At 40.0% G+C, this 20,386-nt stretch overlaps 1 protein-coding gene across 1 annotated transcript; it reads right to left on the bottom strand.

Annotated features, from left to right (window-relative positions):
- Positions 1–247: 247 nt before the first annotated feature.
- sec63 (SEC63 homolog, protein translocation regulator) lies at positions 248–20,317 on the bottom strand. The gene is made up of 20 exons (XM_037685401.1): positions 20,078–20,317; positions 18,701–18,800; positions 13,183–13,297; positions 12,915–13,027; positions 12,748–12,809; positions 12,431–12,489; positions 12,297–12,347; positions 12,057–12,165; positions 11,787–11,881; positions 11,028–11,160; positions 10,603–10,695; positions 9,615–9,760; positions 9,067–9,214; positions 8,708–8,790; positions 8,461–8,529; positions 8,217–8,369; positions 7,900–8,076; positions 7,597–7,797; positions 3,421–3,525; positions 248–1,389 (listed from the first exon to the last, which is right to left on the bottom strand). Exons 1-20 carry the CDS (start codon positions 20,199–20,201, stop codon positions 1,252–1,254), a joined length of 2,274 nt encoding a protein of 757 aa, XP_037541329.1. The 5' UTR covers positions 20,202–20,317; the 3' UTR covers positions 248–1,251.
- Between the last annotated feature and the right edge of the window lie 69 nt (positions 20,318–20,386).

Genomic DNA, 20,386 nt, shown 5'->3' on the forward strand with positions numbered 1-20,386 from the left:
TAAATAAAAGTAGATTTTAAACCATAAAACAAACTTCCTGAATGAATAACTGCAGGATGTCCGGCCCCTGAGCTCTTGGCTGCAGTAACTGTGGCCCCCTGAGCAGTTTAGTTGAATAGCCCTGCTCTACATCGTCACATTTCAAATAAAACTGCAAAGTAACTCCTCTTTGAAGGTTTTTAGATGGGAAGGTGAATGAAATAACTGAACAGAACACTAAGCAGACTCCAAACTGAAAAACACTACTAATTATGACAACGACAACAAAAAAGTCCCCAGAGGGCTTGTGGTGTTTTGAAGGTGGATTCATAAGGCCTTTATCAGACATGGATTATTCACTGGAATGTACAACAGACATGACAAAGGAAAATGAAGAAGAACCACATGTGTGCACACATCTGTACATCAGTATCTGTCCCTTTAAGGACTGAAGACACAACTTTCATGTGCTCTATGAAAACAAAGCTCGATCGTTTCTTAACACTGCAGGTTTCGTTCATTCTTCCACGCTATGAGCAGGTCAGGCTGAAAATCGTTCCTTCAGGGACAAAAAAACAAAAAGTCCAGGATCTTTCTGTAGACACCTCCTTGCACATACAGAGAATATACTGTTTGTACAAGTGAACAGCAGGTATAACGTTAAAACAAAGAATAAATTGTGCCCCCTATGCAGTGAAAGGAGAAAACATTTCTTTAATAGCTCCAAAGTTCCCAGACAAAAGGCTAAAGCTCACACCTCTGCAGATTAGGTTTACAAAGTATTATTGGTGAGGAAAACAGTGACGCTGAGTGACTTTAAAAACAGGAGCAAGAGTGATGATGTCATTTCCATACCAAGTCATGTTTGTATTAGTTTTGCAAATGGAATTAGCTGTTACATAATCCACTCTTCCCTTCAAGGAAAAGAAGAGCCCATAATATACTAATAGGTCCTCCAGTCCAAAGTGTGTTCATCTCTCGTATCTGTACAAACACATACTGTACACACTCACACTCACACTCAGGCCAGTTAGTATTCACAGGATTCACTCCCGCCAGCAGCGGACAGCGAATGACCGAGTCTCTGTAAAAAGGTGGAACTGGGGCAGGAGGGTTGGGTCGCAGTTTGTGGGAGGGTGGAGGGTTCTGTGTGTAGAAACTGTCCCAGGGACTTCTTGTGTTTGTGGCAGGCACAGCTTTGCTTCTCCTCGTCACTAGTGGATGGGTGGCCAGTCCTGGTGGGGGAGGGGCCCAGCGTGCTTGTCTACACATTCAGTCGTTGTCCTCGTCCTCGTCGTCGCTCTCCTCGATGCCGTCGCTGTCCTCCTGCTCATCGTCCTCCTCCTCCGTGTCGGGGATGTCCCACTGCGGGTGGTTGTCCATCACGGCCTTGGCTTCGTGGACCTCCAGCTAGCATAAAACAATAAGTTTATAAATACAAGAAACTAGTTTGTTGCATCACTGCGGGTCATGTCCTACTCAGCACTTCTCAGTCATGTGACTGAACAAACATTTCTGTTTTTACACTTTCCAAACTGAGCACATTTCAAAGAACTCTCTTAGTCTGCCCACAACTGCTCAGTGTATTCAACACGTGCTAAAAACCAGAACAATAATGGTGCCGTTTTGATCATTTCCTTTTTATTAAACATCTGGAAATGTTTGTCCTGACTCTGCTGTCAACAAACATTGGTCATGTAAATAAATAGATTTTCAAGTTGTGAAGCAAAGGCCGCCACAAAAACTGAAAACCTTACAAGTCAATGCAAGAAATTTGTTATTTTTAACTAACAATGTTCAGTCAGGTCATCTGGACGGTAGAGTTGCATTCGGGCCTAAAAAAAAAAATCAGGCCCTGTCCGAACCTGTCTCAATTTTTCCGAGCCTGAACTGAAACTGAAGGATTAAATGTAGGCCCAAACCCAAAAAACTTTTTTTTTATTAAGCTTTTACTGCTTTTGTAAGCAAATTAGTTTGACATGAAATTTTTAAAACGTATTTCAAAGAAAGGATGATGTAAGATTTCTTGTTTCACCAAATGGATATTAACATACAAAACAAATAGCCTAAAAAAAAAATCAACTCTAAAGATCGGCTATTATACAGATGAACAAAAATATTTTTAGAGTAAAATTATTTGGAAAAATATAGAACAAGGCTATTTTAATTGAACGCGCTGCTCGCTTCAGCTTTTGTAGATTCTGCAACTTCCTTCACCGCAGATGAGAGCAGGTGTGGAGATGCATGCGGCAGGTGATCAGCTGATCCATCTGAAGCTTAACTGGAAACTGTTTTTACCTTTTTCAATTGGCCAGTTGGACCTGCCTCCTCCTCAACAAGTACATTAACATAATTTTATATTGCGCATTCTTATTTTGTTTTATTTGTGCTGTATGATTCTTAAAATCACATCAAAGCCCGAGAGCGGCCCGGCCCACACGTTATTATGGCTCGGTCTGACCCGATTCGGGCTAGAAATGACAGCTCTACTGGACGGTTTCTTTTATTGCCGAGACGTTTCGTCCTTCATCCAAAGGACTTCTTCAATCTGAGGAGCTACCAAAAAAACTGATTCCCACAAACGGCATACTCCATAGTGGAAAAAACAGTTTGCTGGTGCTAAGATGGCCTCCAGGGCCCGCCCTCTCCCCCCTCAACTCCTCTGAGGCAGCCAAGCCAAAGTGGTTCAAAACACCAAAGTTCATGCTCAATAATCCAGGTATAAAATCCAGTAATGTTCAGTCAGGTCATCTGGACAGTTTATTTTGTTGGTTCCTCAGACTTAAGAAGTCCTTTGGATGAAGGACAAAACATCTCAGCAAAAAAAAGAAACCGTTCGATGACCTGACTGAACATTGTTGGATTTTATACCTGATTACTGAGAATAAACTTTGGTGTTATTTTTAACTAGCTAAAATAAAATTCACAACATAAATTTGTTTAGTGTTACAACCGAGGACGTCAAGACGGGAGCAAAAAGTTGTATTTTCCTTCACATTTTGATGTTAAATACTAAACTGCACTAAAAAATTAATTAATTAATAAGTGTTTGGTGTAATGTACATTAACCACCATTGATTTAACTTGAGAAATGATGTTTCCTCCTGAAACACATTCAACATGTGCTGGTATAGGAGGGACATCATTTTATGATCTTCAAACTAAACACGTTGAAGATTTTAAAACCATTATGAAGTTTTTATTTGAATGGCAGATGCCGGAGCAGAAAAAAACGGCTGTGGCAGTTGTGGATATTTTTCTAAATTGCATATTTAAACTAGACTTTACGTATTTAAAATCACTGGCCAACCAGCAACTGGTGAGTCTGTAGTCCAATGACTTAGAAAAAGAACCATTATTTGGATGAAGATTATTACTTTAAATCAGGAATGTAATGCAGAAAATCACTAAAAGTCACTTTGAAATCCCATCACTTGTTACCTTCAGAGGTTTGATCTGGTCCAGTCCCATGTACGAATCAGAACGGAGGATGACGGAGTACTGGTAGTTCCCTGTTTTAGAAGGGGCTGGAAACTTGAGCTCCACCTGGAAAACAACAACAAATACAGAACACCATGAAATTGCATCATTTTGTGAATTTATTTTTTATTTTTCATGCTTAAATTGTATTGCTTGTCAATGGTATAATACTACATATTAAAATTATTTCAAAATTTGAGTCAACACAAGATGTTATAACCAAAATAGAATTATTGTTTTTTTATTATAGTGCAAGATTCCCCATAGTATTTTCTTGAAACACATGTTATTCTTGAAATATGTTTTTTAAAATATTGGAGTAATAATTACTCAACCCTTGTTCAAAGATATATTTAAGAAGAAAAAAAAATCCATTGATATAACTTGGCCCAGTCAATAATTAAATTGAAAGCTTCCAATCTGATATGTAAAAATTAGGAGTTTGATTTGTTTAGTATATTAAATTTATACATATAATCTCAGGTTTTATGTTGAGTCACAAACAAGACTCAAAAAGTCAAACTCAAACTACTTCAATTGTCCAAACACAGACCAAAATAAGACAAACTCTGATGGATCAATTTTATATCAGCCGATAATGATTATCCACTTTTTAAACATCGTCCATGCCTGTGCATACTTAATCAATTACTAAATACAGCAGGAAAATAAAGCAGCTGCTACAACCAGCTTACAGTATATATATTTTTTTATCTTTCTTTAAGTGAGACTGCTTACTGAGCAGATCAAAAGTTATGGCCTGGGAAAACAAAGACCTTGTTTTAACTTTGACCTTTATTTGTGACCTTGACCTTGGTGCTGGGGTGATGAAAGGTGTACGGACACTCCGTCTAGTGATGATGACGCATATGTGTATGAAGTTTTGGTAACTTATCTTGAGCAGATCTTAAGTTCTGGATAGGGCAAGTGAAAGTTTACAGATGCACGGAGATTACACCCCATGTATAAAAATAATACTCATATCAATCAACCTGTAGCCAAAAGCCTGAAGACTTTCACCAAACTGATAGCACTGACGTGACAGCAGGCTTATACTAACTGAAGCAGTGAGAACAAAACAGACCAGAAAGTTTGCTTCTCATTAAAAAGTGAAAGCTGGCCAGCACAAGTGTTTTTACAACAAAACACCTAAAAGAGCAGGAGTACCATATCACCTTACAAATTAACCATCAGAAGGGCAAACTCAGGTGGGTAATTACAAATTAACCAACCCATGATGACAGGGCCCAAGTGTAAATATTGGACCTACGCCACCTCAGGCTGTGATTATTAGTTTGTTCAATTACATAGAGCAAACGTCTAACCATCAACACCGTGAGGCAATTACGCGAGCATAGAATAAACACAGAGCATGATGGCTGTTAACAGCCTGTCCTGTTGGTGAAAGCAGCCAATCTGCCACACACAAGTCACACAACAGGACCGCTCAGAGGAAGCTGTTGAGGTGACAGACTAATTGATTGCTAGCTGGTGACCTGTCATGCATGAAAGGGGCACCTCTTGTGATTAGTTCCTTCAGAGCGCTGACAGCCGGTCATCAGGCGTTACGGAGAGCCCTCATTAAGCGTTTACCTTGCTGTCAATCTGAGCTGTTGCTGGAGAATACTAGAGTCAAGAGGTGAAACTGTTCACAATAAACACACACCTCTCTGAGGAAATAATGACAAATACAAAAGGTTGCCTAGCAACAGAATAAATGAAGGGCTACATTGCTATGAAATATATAATGGTTTTAATGCAAAAAAAAACAAAAAAGAGCTGTAAAATAAAAAATAAAAAATAAATAAAAAAAACAATACCAATAATCCAATATTTTTCAGTCAGGTCATCTGGACGGTTTCTTTTTTTTGGTGCTGAAATGTTTCGCCTTCGATCCGGAAGGCTTCATCAGTCAAGGAAACACACAACACAAAACTGATTCTTCCCCCAACAGCTTAAGTGGAACAAACCAGTTATGTTGGTGCTAAGATGGTCTCTTTGACCTTGACTGATGAAGCCTTCCGGATCCAAGGTGAAACGTTTCAGCACAAAAAAAGAAACTGTCCAGATGGCCTGACTGAAAAATGTTGGATTGTATACCTGGATTATTGAGCATGGACTTTGTTGTTTTCAACCAGTTTGACATGACTGTCAACAAGGAAGAGGGCCGGCAATGGATGAGGGAGTGTGACAAAGAGACCATCTTAGCACCAACATAACTGGTTTGTTCCACTTTGGAGTAAGCTGTTGGGGGAAGAATCAGTTTGGTGTTGTGTGTTTCCTTGACTGATGAAGCCTTCTGGATCGAAGGCGAAACGTTTCAGCACAAAAAAAAGAAACTGTCCAGACGACCCAACTGAAAAATGTTAAAAGATTGTATACCTGGATTATTGAGCATGGACTTTGTTAATTTCAATAATTGTTTACCACCCCAGAACCCGCGCCCGCGTCCACCCCAAACCCACCCAGGGACAGCCAGGTCACCAGACCAGTAACCCATGTCTGCCGGTACAAACCGCCCAGAAGCCCGCATGCAGCCAGCACAGGCCATCACCCAGAACCACCAGAGCCACCTCCCCAGTCGGGTACCACCGCTCCAGGCCCATGACCCCCCCAATGTCCCCAGCCCCGACTCCCCACCCTTTCAGCATGTTTCTCGTTCCACAGTTTTCATGCTATTTCAACAAATCATATCAAAATGTTTAGCTCATTCAGGAGAAGGATGATATGACTTTTGGTATTGGTGCAACTTTAGCTTTTTGAAATATTTAGCCTTTTCTGCCACTTTTTTCCTCATAGGAAATCAACTGAGGTCATTTTACATCCTTCCGATCGTTAGATATGTTTGCAACCTTTTACTGCTCCTTTCACATTTTGTTCTGCTTCAGCTTCTTTCGGCTTCCTTCTGCAAATTTAAACTTTTTTCCAGCTACTTTCAGCTAATTTCGGCTGTTTCGTCAGGTGTTTTGTGATCCTTTTAGATTCTTTCCAACTACAACATGTTTGTGCTTCTTGTAACTTTTTTTTTGTTGCTAATTTCAGCTTGTTATGCTCCTTTCAACTAATTTATGCAAGTTTCAGCTTTTTCTGCTATTTCAGCTACTATTGGCTGTTTTAATGCCAATTTTAGCTTCTTTGGCTAATTCCACATATTTTTGCACTCATTTCAACATTCTTCTGCCTAACTCGACTAAAATGTGCTCTCTCTAGTCCACTTCCTCCTGGTAACTTAAGGTTTTTTTTCTGTTTTAGCTACTATTCAGCAGTTTTTCTTCCTTGCTAATTTTAGATTTTTTTCAGATAATGTCCACTTTTTGTGCTAATTTCTGCTTCTTTCAGTCTAATTGGGCAAACATGTTCTTTGTGTTTTCTTCTGTTAATTTAAGCTTGTTCTAACCTTTCAGGTAGCTTTTTAGCATTTTTCCATTTAATTTCAGCTGTTTTGAGATAAATTCAAGCTTCTCGTATTAATTTCTGTTACTTTCAGCTTTTTTCTGCTAATTTCAGCATCTTCTGTTCTTTCAGCTACTATTTAGCTTTTTTGATGCTAATTTTAGGTTTTTCAGCTAATTCTACATTTTTTCCACTTCCTTCTAGTAGTTTAAGCTTCTTTTTGCCTTTTCAGCTACTTTTCAGCTATTTTTTCTAATTTAAGCTTTATATTATATACAAAATTAGTAACTTGGCTAAGTTACTAATTTTGTATACTGTGTACTCATTTCTGCTAATTTACATCTAATTCAACAAATGTGTTCAATCTGCTTTCTTCTGCTAATTTAGGCTTATTCTTCCATTTCAGCTACATTTCAAAATGTTTTTTAGCTAATATAAACATCTCAATCTCAATCTTTTCTCAACAGAACACGTTTAATTGACCTTTTATTAGTTTAGCAGATTTCCAGTTTCTTATTTTATTTTTTGAGCTACTAAGAAATAAGTTGTCTATTTATATATTTCTGTGCTTAGTACAAGTTCTTTGAAGGTGTGGGTGGGTATTTTATTCAAATTCATGCAAATTTGATAATAAAAAAAAAAAAAAAAAAAAAAGCTATAGGTCATGCTGTAAAGGTATTTCACTTTCCACATTTTACTCTATAAATGCGTCCAACACAGAGAACCTTAGGAACATGATCCCACCTCTTCTGTGTCTTTTAGTGTGCAGACGTGGTACGGCATGGAGACGAGGGTCTGATCTCGGCGATCAGCGATGTACAGCCACCACCACTCTTGCTTCTCCTCGGGGAAGTAGAGGCTGTAGGCGGGATGCGTCACCTTTGATTTTGTTTCTAGCAGCGCTCTCTCTCGCCGTTGGATGCTTTGCTGTAAGGCCTCCCACTCCTGACAAGGTGAGATGAGTGGAGGATTATAAACCTATCACGGTTACTGAACACAACTGTTCTGTATAGCTCTTGTTTTAGGCACCAGTAAAAGTTTCCTGACCTCCTCGTCGTCTCCAGCCACCTCATCGACCTCCGTGTCGCTTTGTTTGTCGCTGTCTTCGTCTCTCTCGCTCGGAGAGTCCTTGTTGGCTTCTGCCTCATCTGACTCGCTGCCTTTGTCTGAAGCTTCATCCTCTTCTTCCTTTACTACCGCAGCTGATGGTAGAGCAGTGCCTTCCTGGGGCACCAGCACAACAAATAACATTTAATTTGCAAACAGTCATTTTCTTCTCTCCTCCATCACCTGGCAGTTAAAGATGTCTCAAAAGGTCAAGAAGCAGCTTGACTTCAGCTGTGATTTATGGGACTGATGCTTACGTTTCCTGTCAAGTTGCCATTGGCCTGCTTGGTTTTAGCAGGAGCAGGAGTGGCCTTCTTCTTGATTAATTTCTTTTTCTTGGACTTGGCCGTCTTCTTAGCTCCTTTATTTTTGTTCTGCCACACTTTGGTTTTAGCTTTACTCGAGTCTCCCTGTTATAGCAAACAAAACAGCAAGATTGTCAAAAACCACAAAATGTAACAAAAGCAGTAAAATCTCAACGTATCGTTGTGTTGCTCTTACTGTTTCCTCTGTACTGGCAGCCTCCTCTCCTTGACACGTGGACGGTTCCTGCTCTTTTTCAAACATATCCTACAAACAGCAAACAAATCGTTTGCCAATTTGGAAACTTGCAGACAGTAAACAGCACCCTCTAGTGGTCATCAACAGAAATGCATGCATCTAGTTGTATTGATTGGTTGCATACACGTTTCCTTTTGTTAATTTAATGCAGCGTTCAAGTTGAGGTTCAGCCAAATTAAACACCTACCACCATACGCTTTCTGGTTAAGGTAACTGTTACTGTGACAATAGAGCCTGCTGTGATGTTATTGCTGTCCTCATCATCAAGAACTGCAAAGACACAGAGGGAGAATAGTTGTTAACACTTCAAACTATATAAAGTATGACCACACACTGGGACAAATATAAAATAACTATATCACTTATTTTCCATCAGTTCACCAGGTAAACAAAGAGTATTAACTAAACTTAAATTAACCCATTTATGGTTTTCCTTCATCTCTAGTGATAAAACATTCATCCATCCTTCTTGCTGTAAGGCAGCAGCTCTAACCAATGTGCCCAACAGATTCTGTTACAAATGTTTTTTTTTCTTTTAGGACTGACCCTGCAGTTTGATGTCCATGATGATGTGAGGGAAGCTGCCCAGCACCACCATGACCTCATCATACTTCTCCTCCCCCAAGAAGCGCATCATGTTGCGTCTGTCAGAGTCCTTCAGGCTCACAAGGTCCTGCAGGGTTCGCACCTTATACTGAAGAGCAGAAGGACAGAGAGAAAAAGTTTAGTGTACTAGTTTACAACTTAAATATGAAGGAGTCAAATCTGAAATGGCTCACGGTTCTATGAAAAACGGTTTCTTAGAACATTTGGTGCGACTGTTACCTTCTCAGAAGGATCTTGTCCTACTAGTGTTTTTTGGTTATTAAACAAAATTAATAGCTTGTGGTGACTGAAGGCACATAAAACTCCAACAATTCACCTTTTAACCAAATAAGATACTTATTTACAACTTCAATCCAAGCTATTGAATTATAATTTCTTCGTTTATTTTATCACAAAAAAAAAGATAGCTGATAGTTTCTGTTATTGAATTGTTGTAAATATCTAAGTCAATCGAGTCAAAAATAAAATAAAACGTGTGTGATGCGTACCTTTTTAGAAATGCAGTAGCGGAGGTTCTCCTCTTCAAAATGAGGTAGCTGCAGCAGCGGCGACTTTGACTCCTGCAGACCCTGAACTATCATCTGGGTCAGCTTCATGCAGTTCTCGATGCTTACCAGTCGAGGAGCGTGGAAACCTGACGGGACGCATCATGTCGGCATGAAAGGGACAAAAAGCATCGGCATGTTTGACGTGTTGACGTGTGTGTAGGCCTGTCACAATAACAAATTTTGCTGGGCGATTAATTGTCTCAGAAATTATTGCGATAAACGATAATATTGTTTGAAATTTGACAATAATTAGTAACTGTAAAATCTAAGAAGAAATGTTGGTTCATTTTTGTGTGTAGTACATTTTTTGACCATTTGATGGCAGTATTAGACTGTCTGAACCGAAGGATGGATAGTGAGGGAGCAAGCAGAGTGCCTCTAAAAAAAATGGGAGGGAGGTACCTTGATGTGACACGGGCTGTCTCTTTCCTTTTTTTCCAGTTCTCAAAATGGCGGACGCTCGGTTTGGTTTGAGCACATTAGCATATCTTTTTTCACACAAAGCTTTTAATTAAAAAAAAAAAAATCAGTAAACAAGCTCTCAGCTTCTTTTTGCAGAAAAAAAACAACTTTTTACATGAAGGCACAGGTTTCAACCGTGAATTTTGGAGCTTTGACAAGACGGAGGTTTTTTCTTCGAGGTCGGCCTGTTAGCTTAGCTCGTAGCTTAGCTTCTCAGCTTAGTTGCTTTTAACGATCCAAAAACACGACTTTGGACGGTTAAAATTGATTTTAAAGAGAAAAGGAGGGGTCAGTGAAGAGCACCGGAGTTGAGCTTTTTGTCATCCAGTGTCTTCAGAAAGAGACAGACATGAACAAACGATAGAGCCGATAAATGAAAACGAGGTCGATAATTTTAATTTATCACGCGATTAATTGGTTTATTGTTTATCGCGACAGGCCTACGTGTGTGTTTGTGTGTGTGTACCTCCTCTGCTGTTGGCCATCATGGTCAGCTGACAGCCCACGTTGATCATTTCCTGAAGGAGAGCTGGACTCTTCCTCACCACAAATCTTTGATCTGGTGCAGAAACACACAACTTGTTCTAAGCAACTCACTGATGACTTGTTTAATGATCACAATGACTTTATCAATAACATGAACAAGAAAAGATCTTTTCCCCAACTTTTACCTCCACTGTGTCCTTTAAGTGAAATTAAAGCTCTTGAAAGCTTAATGCAAGTGTTTATTTTTTACGATTTTTTTTAGAACTCTGAGCAATCGTCACCATCTTCTGCTATTTTGGAAAAGACTTGTGTTGGCATAGGCTGACAAACACATTTCATATTAGAACATACAAAATTATTGCCAATACATTTGACACCTTAGTGAGGGGGTAACAACATGCCTACCTTCCTCCAACTCCTCCGACACTTCCATGCGGGCCAGGTGAGACAGCACCAACACTCTGGCCTTTAAGCTGTAAGGATAACAAAACGGAGGCTCCTTCTTCTTTACGTTGATATTTCCTAATTCACGGATCAACTGCAACACAGCCAGGATAAACTCTGTAGGATTATTCATATTCAAAGCCACAATAATTATATTCATTACATTTTCCACCCAATAAATCATAGTCATCTACAGAAGCAGCTAATTCTCGAGTTGTTTGTTGCTTTAATGTTAGCACGAAGACTGTTTACAGAGTCTGTTTGAGTTCGTCCTAAACGTTTCAGAAGAATCCCCTCAACAGGTTTCGCAACAAAAATGCAAAGCATTTCTTGCTAAATAAATCTGGAACAAAAACCTGTCAAACAACCAAGAACTGTGGTTGCCTAAAATGCTGCACTGGGGAGGGAACGAGTCTCTGAGCGATAAGTGATTGTAAACATTTTCAATTCTATGTTTTAATGAAAGGAAAGGGCTTAAATGACACCTTTTCATCTTGAGATTTAGTTTTTATATCAAATTTAGATCCAAGAACACTAAAGCAGACTTACTTTCAATCTTATTTTTAAGAAGAGATGCTGGAACAAAATGGTACAAATCTCCATATTTTATATTCTACATAAATATCATGACTCTTAAGAGTCTTAGCTTCACAAAACCATTTAGACATTTCATCTCTAATTAATTTAGCAGCTAAAGCAAATGGTCACTGCTGTTCATACCTGCGGCACTTCAATGTTGTCTGTGGGTCTGATGGTGGCTTCTTTATTGCTGCGGGGCTCAAACTCAAATGCTGCTGTTAATACCATGGTTAATCCTGGAGGAGGAGATTGGATCAAAATCAGTATAAAAACAACAAAACCTACATATCTGAGCCATTACTCTCGTAACAAAATGTTATCCATTAAACTGAAAAATGTCATCAGATTGTAGAATTGAATAAAACACTTTAGAGCAGCTTTAAAAATCATAAACAACTGAATAATGCTTACGCTTCATATTCATATTCGGTGTTTTGTACATAAAATGCATAAAGAGCTGGGTGGTGCTGATGAGGATCTGGTCTCCGCTGTATCTGATGGAGCGGTACCACCATGTGCCCTAAAGTACAGTTGCAAAATAAAACAATAAAAAGTAGGAACATTTTCAAACTGCTACATCACATGCCCTTCAAGTGATAGTCTGTATGAAAAAAAAAAAGGCCTTATAATAAATAATCGCTCAGCACGTACCACAACAACAGGAAGGATAACCATAAAGGCCAGTCCATACACCAACAGCACCTACAGAAACAGAACCAAAGTGTCAGAGCAGCGTCAGCATCTTGTAGTAAAAGTTAGAAATGCTTCAATCAGTAACTGTATACCAGCATTGAGTTCTTCTGGTCAACAATCCAGGCTGGAAGGGCGATACCAAAGCTGGTGGCTAAAAAGAGATCACAACAGATTTATTTTTATCATTTTTACTGCAACATAAAACAGCCAATCATTCAACACGAGTAGCACCAGTATGTGCGCTATAATCCACAACACAGCACAATGAGACTTATTTCTTATTCTTGTTAAAAACGAGTTCAAATCAGTTTTTTACTGTTTCGTGTCTGTTCTCGTTTACCACAAAACAATAAAACGTTGATCAGGGCCACAGAAGGTGAATTTATGCAAGCAGCTGTACGTTACTTACCTCCTGGACCGTCTGGGTTGCCATATGTTTCCCAGTTTTGTCGAGACTGTTCATTGGTTAAACTGCAGTGGGGGGAAATATTTGCAAGTTAATCCTATATTCTAGAACGCAGACAGTAATTTAATATTTGGCTACAATGAAATTAAAAAATTCTGATTGAAACTTACGCAGCGTAGGCTTTGGCAATTCTCATGAAGGTGGCCTCATCACCACCTTTGTCCGGGTGGTGCTTGAGAGATAATATACGGTATTGCTTCTTAATTTCTGACACTGATGCACCCTGGAGACAAAAACAGCAACGTGTTACCCCATCAACTGGTATAATTAAGTGTAATTTATAGCACGCTGTGTTGACTCAGAAGTCGAGAAAGATCACAGGTTTCGGATTTTGTGATCTTTCAGGATTTCGAGACTCTGTGCAAAACACAAGTTTACCGGGTCTAGGTTGAGAACTTCATATGGATTGTATTCCTGGTACTCCCGGTCCAGTTTGGAAACCTTGTAGGCTAGCAGCAGGAACACAGCCCACCCAAACAGCAAGGCTGCTTTCCTAAAAGGATTTGCATACAAACAGGAGAGGGGAGCAAACATCAGTCCAACAGATGGGTCTCTATTTTGAGGAAACTCTTCACAGTATGGCTTGCAAGTTGTTGTTTTAACCACAAACACTTCAGTCAGCTCACTTTTAAAGACCTATAAATATTTATTCCAGAATATAAATGGGTGTTGGCATTTAGACCTCATTCTCACTTCCTGTGAACCTGTTTTTTTTTTAAAGATTGTTGAGTTACTTTCAGCTCGAGAAAGCTGGAGTGATGAAAGTGAGAAAAAAACAAAACAAGTGCTGCAGAGTGGTAAAAATCAGCAAAGGTCGTGAACATATGACAAAAAGAACAGAAATCTTACAACTTTATTTTGCAGTGGATGTTGTTTCTGCAGTACACAGCAGTCAGCTTCATATGTTTTTTTTATTTTTTTTTTAATCAGGGAGCAAGTCAAGACAAGGTTACAACTAGTCCACCTTTGAACTAAGCTTTGTTACATGGTACTATTTCCATTTGTCCCTATGCTTTTTCTGAGGTTTGGTACCTCCAATTGAATCTGATTGTTTTAATCAATGTTTATGCTAAAACAAATTTTCTAAAATCCCTGGAAGAGCCAAATTTATTCTCAATTATTCCCATTAGAGTAGTCCCTCGTTTATAGTGGAGGATTCGTACCCTGAAGACCCGCGATAAGTGAAAAACCGCAAAGTAGGAATAGTAGTACAAGTAATAAGTAGTATTTATATATGTATACAGTAGTCCCTCGCTACATCGCGGTTCGTTTATCGCTGACTCGCTCTATCGCGGTTTCTCAAAATAAGATTGGATATGACACACAATTGGCTGATTGATGGATGAGCCACACGATCTGTATGAAATTTTTATTTAAAATAAATTATTTTAAATTATTTAACACCTTCTGCAGCTTTTTGCAGCCCTTACTGCAGGATAAACTTCCTGCTGCAGCTGATCAGCTGCAGAGCAGAGAAGTGGGCGTGGCTAAGAGTGCTTGCAGGTGGCAGAGGAGGCAGGGAACTGAAATCATGACATGCTGTGCTCTTTTAGAGCATTGAGAGTTTAAACACACTGTTTGGAATATTGAAAGAGTATGGGAAGGGTTAAAAAAAAATAAACTACTACTTACTACTATTCCTACTTGGCGGTTTTTCAATTATCGTGGGTCTTCAGGGATAGATCCCCCATGATAAACTAGGGATTACTGTATATATTAAGATTTTTAAACCCTTCCCACACTCTTGTAATATTCTAAACAATGTGTCTAAACTCTAAAGTCATGGTTGAAAAAGAAGATGGCGCCCGTGTACATGGCTTGCAATCCACCTCTGCTGATGGTGTTCGGATTATTTGTGTTTTGTTTGTTTTTCATCTGGGACATAAACTCACTGCTGGTGTATGACCGACAACAGCTTCTGGATCTTCGATTTTCTACCGCCGAGGTTGCTTATTTGGATCATTATGAGCGTACCGCTGGACAACCCCCCCCCCCCCCTTCCCCCGCTGCTGGCGGACATGCCCGTTTACCTCCTCTGCGTTCCTCACCTGCCTGCCCAGAGATATTGCTCCAGACGCCAGGGAAAACGTGCTGGGCGGCTGGTAAAGCTTAAAGCCCTGCGCGTTGCATCTTCCTCTCCAGCTGGTGGTCACGGTTTCCATAGCCAGCTTCCCGCGTGCCCGGACCAGGTAAACAACGGGAGTTGTCGGCTGGTACGCAGCATGGGCCAACCCGGAGGTGCCGTTATAGTAAATCTGCGGCCACTGGCGCGTGCTCCCTCCACCGCTGCTGGGTCCACTTTGGACAGTATCCGGATGTGTTTGGTCAACGCAAGATCTATTACCAACAAAACTTTTATCCTCAGGGATTCAAGAGCACGAGTTGGACTTTCTCTGCATCACAGAGACTTGGATGTCTCCGGGTGAGTCTAGCGCTTTGACGGAATTATTGCCACCAAACTGTCTGTATTTTAACGCACCGCGGCCATCAAAAAATCAAACCTTGACCCCTCAGTCGTATCCAACTTCCGGCCTGTCTCCAGACTCCCATTTGTTTCTAAACTACTAGAGAAAATAGTCGAGTCCCAGTTGAAGTGCTTCCTGGAGGATCATGCCATCTTAGAACAATTCCAATCTGGCTTTAAACCTCTCCACAGCACTGAAATTGCCCTGCTGAAGGTTTTTAATGACATCTTCAGATTCACAGATACCGGTGATTCTGTGCTGCTTGTCCTGTTGGACCTCACAGCCGCCTTTGACACCATCGACCATGAGATCCTCATTGCTAGGTTGGAGCAGTGGGTGGGCATCACATGATCAGCCCTCTATTGGTTCAGATCTTACCTCACTGACAGATCCTTTTGTGTCTTCATCAAGGATTTTAGTTCCGCAGAGGCAGAGCTTAAATGGGGGGTTCCGCAGGGGTCCATCCTGGGTCCCCTCCTATTCTCTTTATACCTGCTACCACTTGGTGCTATTTTCCGGAAACACAACATGCCCTTTCACTTCTACGCCGATGACTGTCAAATTTACTTCCCCCTAAGACACAATGGTACATACTCTATTCAACCTGTGCTCGACTGCCTGGCTGACATCAGGAACTGGATGGCTTTAAATTTCTCAAGTTTCAATGAAAAGAAGTCTGAAGTCATGTTGTTCCCTCCCAACGACACGATCACAAACCACTGCATCGTCCTCTCCACTCTAACCCTGTCAGAAAAACAAAGAGTCACTAATCTGGGCGTGATAATGGACCTTTCCCTGAAACTTAACAATCATGTAAACATGATTGTTAAATCATGCTTCTTCCAACTGAGGCGGCTGTCTAAACTGAAGCCCATATTGTCCAAAAAGAACCTGGAGACAGTAATACATGCATTCATTACATTCATAACATCTAGGCTTGATTACTGCAATTCGCTCCTGTTTGATATCAGTCAGACCTCTATAGCACGACTACAACTGGTCCAGAATGCAGCAGACCGATTTTTAACCAGTGCAGGCAAAAGAGAGCACATTACACCAGTTTTGGCCTCACTGCACTGGTTACCGGTTCACTTTCAAATCCAGTTCAAAATACTCATGTATGTCTACAAATCACTGAACAGCCCCCCCTCTGATCTGCTACAACCGTATGTCCCACCACGTTCCCTGAGGTCAGCGGACCAGTTGCTCCTCACAGTTCCAGGAACTCGTCTTAAGCGCAGAGGTGACAGGGCTTTCTCTGTAGCAGGACCAAGACTTTGGAACGAGTTACCTCTGCTTGTCAGACAGGCCCCCTCCCTCTCGTTTTTTAAATCCTGTTTAAAACCCCACTACTATTCAGTAGCTTTCAACACCAGATGATCTGTGTTTTGAACCTGTACGCTCCACACTGGTTAGTCGTCATATTTATTATCTGCATCGGTTTTATGTCTATATTCTGATTTACCTCATTTTGTATATTTCTTTGTGTGTTGCCTGTTTTCCTGTCTGTACAGCGCTGTGGTTGGCCTTGCCGCTGTTTTAAGTGCTCTATAAATAAAATGGTAAGGTAAAGTCATGATTTCTCTCTCTCCGCTGCTCTCAACCACCTGCAAGCGCTCTTGGCCATGCCCACATTTCCGCTCTGCATGGCTGTTCAGCTGCAGGAGGAAATTTATCCTGCAGTATGGGCTGCATAAAGCTGCAGGAGGAAGTTTTTTCAGATGCTCTGTGCTGCACAAATGTGCAGCAGGTGCTAAATAATTTTAAATTATTTATCTTATATAAAAATTCCATACCGATCGTGCACCTCATCTATCAACCAGACAATTGTGTGTCATGTCCAATCTTATTTGAAAAACCATGACAGAGCGAGTCTGCGATAAACAAACTGCGAAGTAGCGATGGACTACTGCAGTTCCTGTTAATTCTCATGAAAAGTTGGCTTGAAACACAACAATGAAGGCTACTTATATGACAGATCTGGTGGGCAGGCCACATACTGATGAAGTCTTCTGGATGGAAGATGAAACATTTCTCCCTTAAAAAAACTGGTCCAGATGAAATGATTTAACCGTTTTGTTATCTACCTGGATGATTGAGCCTACAAATGTTTTTTCCAATTTTAAAAATTCTCAGAACTTTGCAATCCTTATCACAACTCATTGTGACACAGAACTGAAATGTGCAGTAGATGAAGTGCAGCGACAAGGATAATGTTTGGTCTAGAAAGTGACAGAATTTTTTTTTAAACAACTAGTAGCAACAAAAATTACAACTGTAAGAGGCGCTCATGTAAATAAGCTGTTTTTAAATCCGAGTTATTTTAGATAGAGAAAATGTGCTCCTGATTCGAAGAGTCATTAAAAAAGCTTTACCAATTTTTTCTTTTATCTCCAAACATGAATGCAACTGGTACAACACACAACCCTACTTCAAGCAGGAGAAAAAAGGCAACTATGTGATAATAAAGTGCTCAGATTAGAAAGATGCAACATTTATTTGACAAGACAGGCTGAAGCTAATGTTGTTCAGTTGTTGTAAATTACACATCACATGTCAATTTCTGACATTTCTTATTTTATTTGTGCACAGATGCCAAGTTGTTTCCATGACAAAACCTAAGAAATTATAGCCTATGCACAGCAGCATCTGTTGCTATGCCAACAGCTCACCAGCCTTCGTCCTCCGAGTAGCTCAACCAGGAAGACAGTGTACATTTCTACAATAACTCCCATCACTATGATACAGGACTGGTGAGGAAACTGATACTGACACTTCAGAGAAACATGCTGTGCTATCTCACCATTTTGGCTCAAAAAACGCAACCGTGGGAGAGGATAATTTATAAACGTTGGAGGTTAAATGCTGGTGAGTAAACACAGGACGATGATGACGGAGCAAGAGTGCAAAGTGGGCGAATAAAGACTAACAGTCAAGAAGCTGCTATAAACCACAGGGTGAATAAATAACTGGGAAAACAGTGTGACGTTAACAGACATGTCAGGCATTGCAACAGATCACTAAAAGGTTTACATATAAAACAAGAAAACGGAAGATTTGGAGAAAAAAGGAGAGAGTAGTCAAAGCAATTTCATTGCCTACTTACACCATGTTAAACATGACTGAGCTTTGTTTTTACACAAGAATGGATGTCACTCTTGTAAACACACTGAATGAAACTAACTCCATCATAGAGAAGGCGTTAGACTTCATAAAGAAGACCATTTTAATCTGCACTTTGATAAGTGTAATCAAGACATTACCATACCAACTTAAAATGTTATTCATATCAAACTCCTACAATCCTCCAAGATATCAGCTGCAATAATAAAAATCTTGAAACGTTATCAGCTGATGAGTGATGACCTGTTTAAGCAGTTTATAAGCAGAACACAACGCAAAGTGGGACAAACACAACGTTATGGACTCACTTTAGTGTTGGGACAATGCTTTGCTGCGACTTCATCAGCCTGAGCCGATACCACAGGCACCTGCCGTGTACCCTCCGCAGGCTCTTCAGCCGCAGCTGTTCTGTTGAGACAACGGATAGGGTGAGGTTACTGACTCTCATCATGAGCTCTGCCAAAGCAGTTATGACTGATTAGGAAAGTACCACTGTAATCAAAAGATATACACGGTATTATCAATGGCAAGAAGATAAAAATACCTGAAAAGTTGAAAAAGTTATTAAACAAATTAAATATTTCAACTTTGTTGGTTTCAATTACATAAGAGCATATTATACTTGCAAATGTTATCTTGCGTAGTAATGCCTTTTGACTTTGACGATGAACTGTTGTTAATGTAATTTGTGTTTTCCTTCTTTGTTACAGTATTTTATTGTTTCCATTCCCATGACCCCACAAATGCCTGCTGGTGCATGCCAGGCCAGCACTGTAAATAAGAATTTATAATAATATGCTTTTTATGATGTGTTGCTGATAAAAGTATAACAGATAAGAACATATCACACTGAGGTAAATTAATGCAAACCTGCAATGTTTTTTGTGTGTTGTGCTTTAGTTTAAACAGGTAAGAACAAACTATCTCCAGCAGGTGGAATGTATTTGAATAATGTTTGAAAAAGAAAATCTGGCAAAGATCATGACACAGAATTTTAGATGCATCATACTTGAGTTGATCATCTACTGCGTGTCAAGTTTTCTACTCACAACTCTCTAGGAATCACATTGATGGCACTAAAACCCATAATAATGTATGTTGCCTTTAGAAGAGATGGGAACAACTGTAGCTGCTAGTGCCCAAAAATCCAGTTTTATATTGGTGATTTGCTAAGTTGTATCAACACTGATTCATCTACCGAGTTAAGCGACTTAAATGATTAACAGGTCAGAGTTAGTGGGCTTAAATAAAACAATATTCCTTTTAAAAGTTGCCATGTAACTGGACTGACAAACAGCAGCTAATGTCCAAAAGACAACAGTAAGATATTTCAGAAAGCCTGAAGAAATTCAAATTTACAACAAAGTCTGGCTCTGGGAAATAAACATGTACAGAAAATAAACAAGACTTTAAACAATACTGTATATTAGCATAACACAGTTTTAGGGCTAGATGAAAGACGTGGGCATCAACTTGCTGACATTTATTATCAGCTTTGCACATTATAGGGTTGGGCTGAATTAACTGTGCCCCAAAGTGAGCACTTGAATTAAATGGAGACTTGACAGAATTCCGGCTGCGGATCATTTTACACGCCAAGATGTTACATAAACATCTAAAACATCTGAGGTTAGTTAGTGAGCTAAGTTAGTTTGCACCGGCTGAGAAAGACTGTCAGGCCTTACCAGCATTCTGATCCCGCGGCCAGAGGTAATAGGTAGCCGGGATCACAATAAGTCCGACGAAGGACGTAAGAAAATAGAAAAAAGTGTTGCCGCTGTCATCGTACTGGAACTGCTGTCCGGCCATTTCGTAGCGGCGCAACAGTCGCCCTTCTTCTCCACCGCTGCGTGCCTCCCTTCAGACACAGAAAATGTGTGAGACCTGACAGACTGTGTTAGCTAGCTGTTAGCATCAAGCCTAGAGAGCTCGACGCATCGGTGTACGTGGTGTACGCATGCGCAATGTGGTTTCTCTTCTTCTATTACTCTTTT

Source organism: Nematolebias whitei, chromosome 12 (assembly GCF_014905685.2).
Source record: "Nematolebias whitei isolate Nwh7 chromosome 12, NemWhi1, whole genome shotgun sequence".
Lineage (NCBI taxonomy): Eukaryota > Metazoa > Chordata > Actinopteri > Cyprinodontiformes > Rivulidae > Nematolebias > Nematolebias whitei.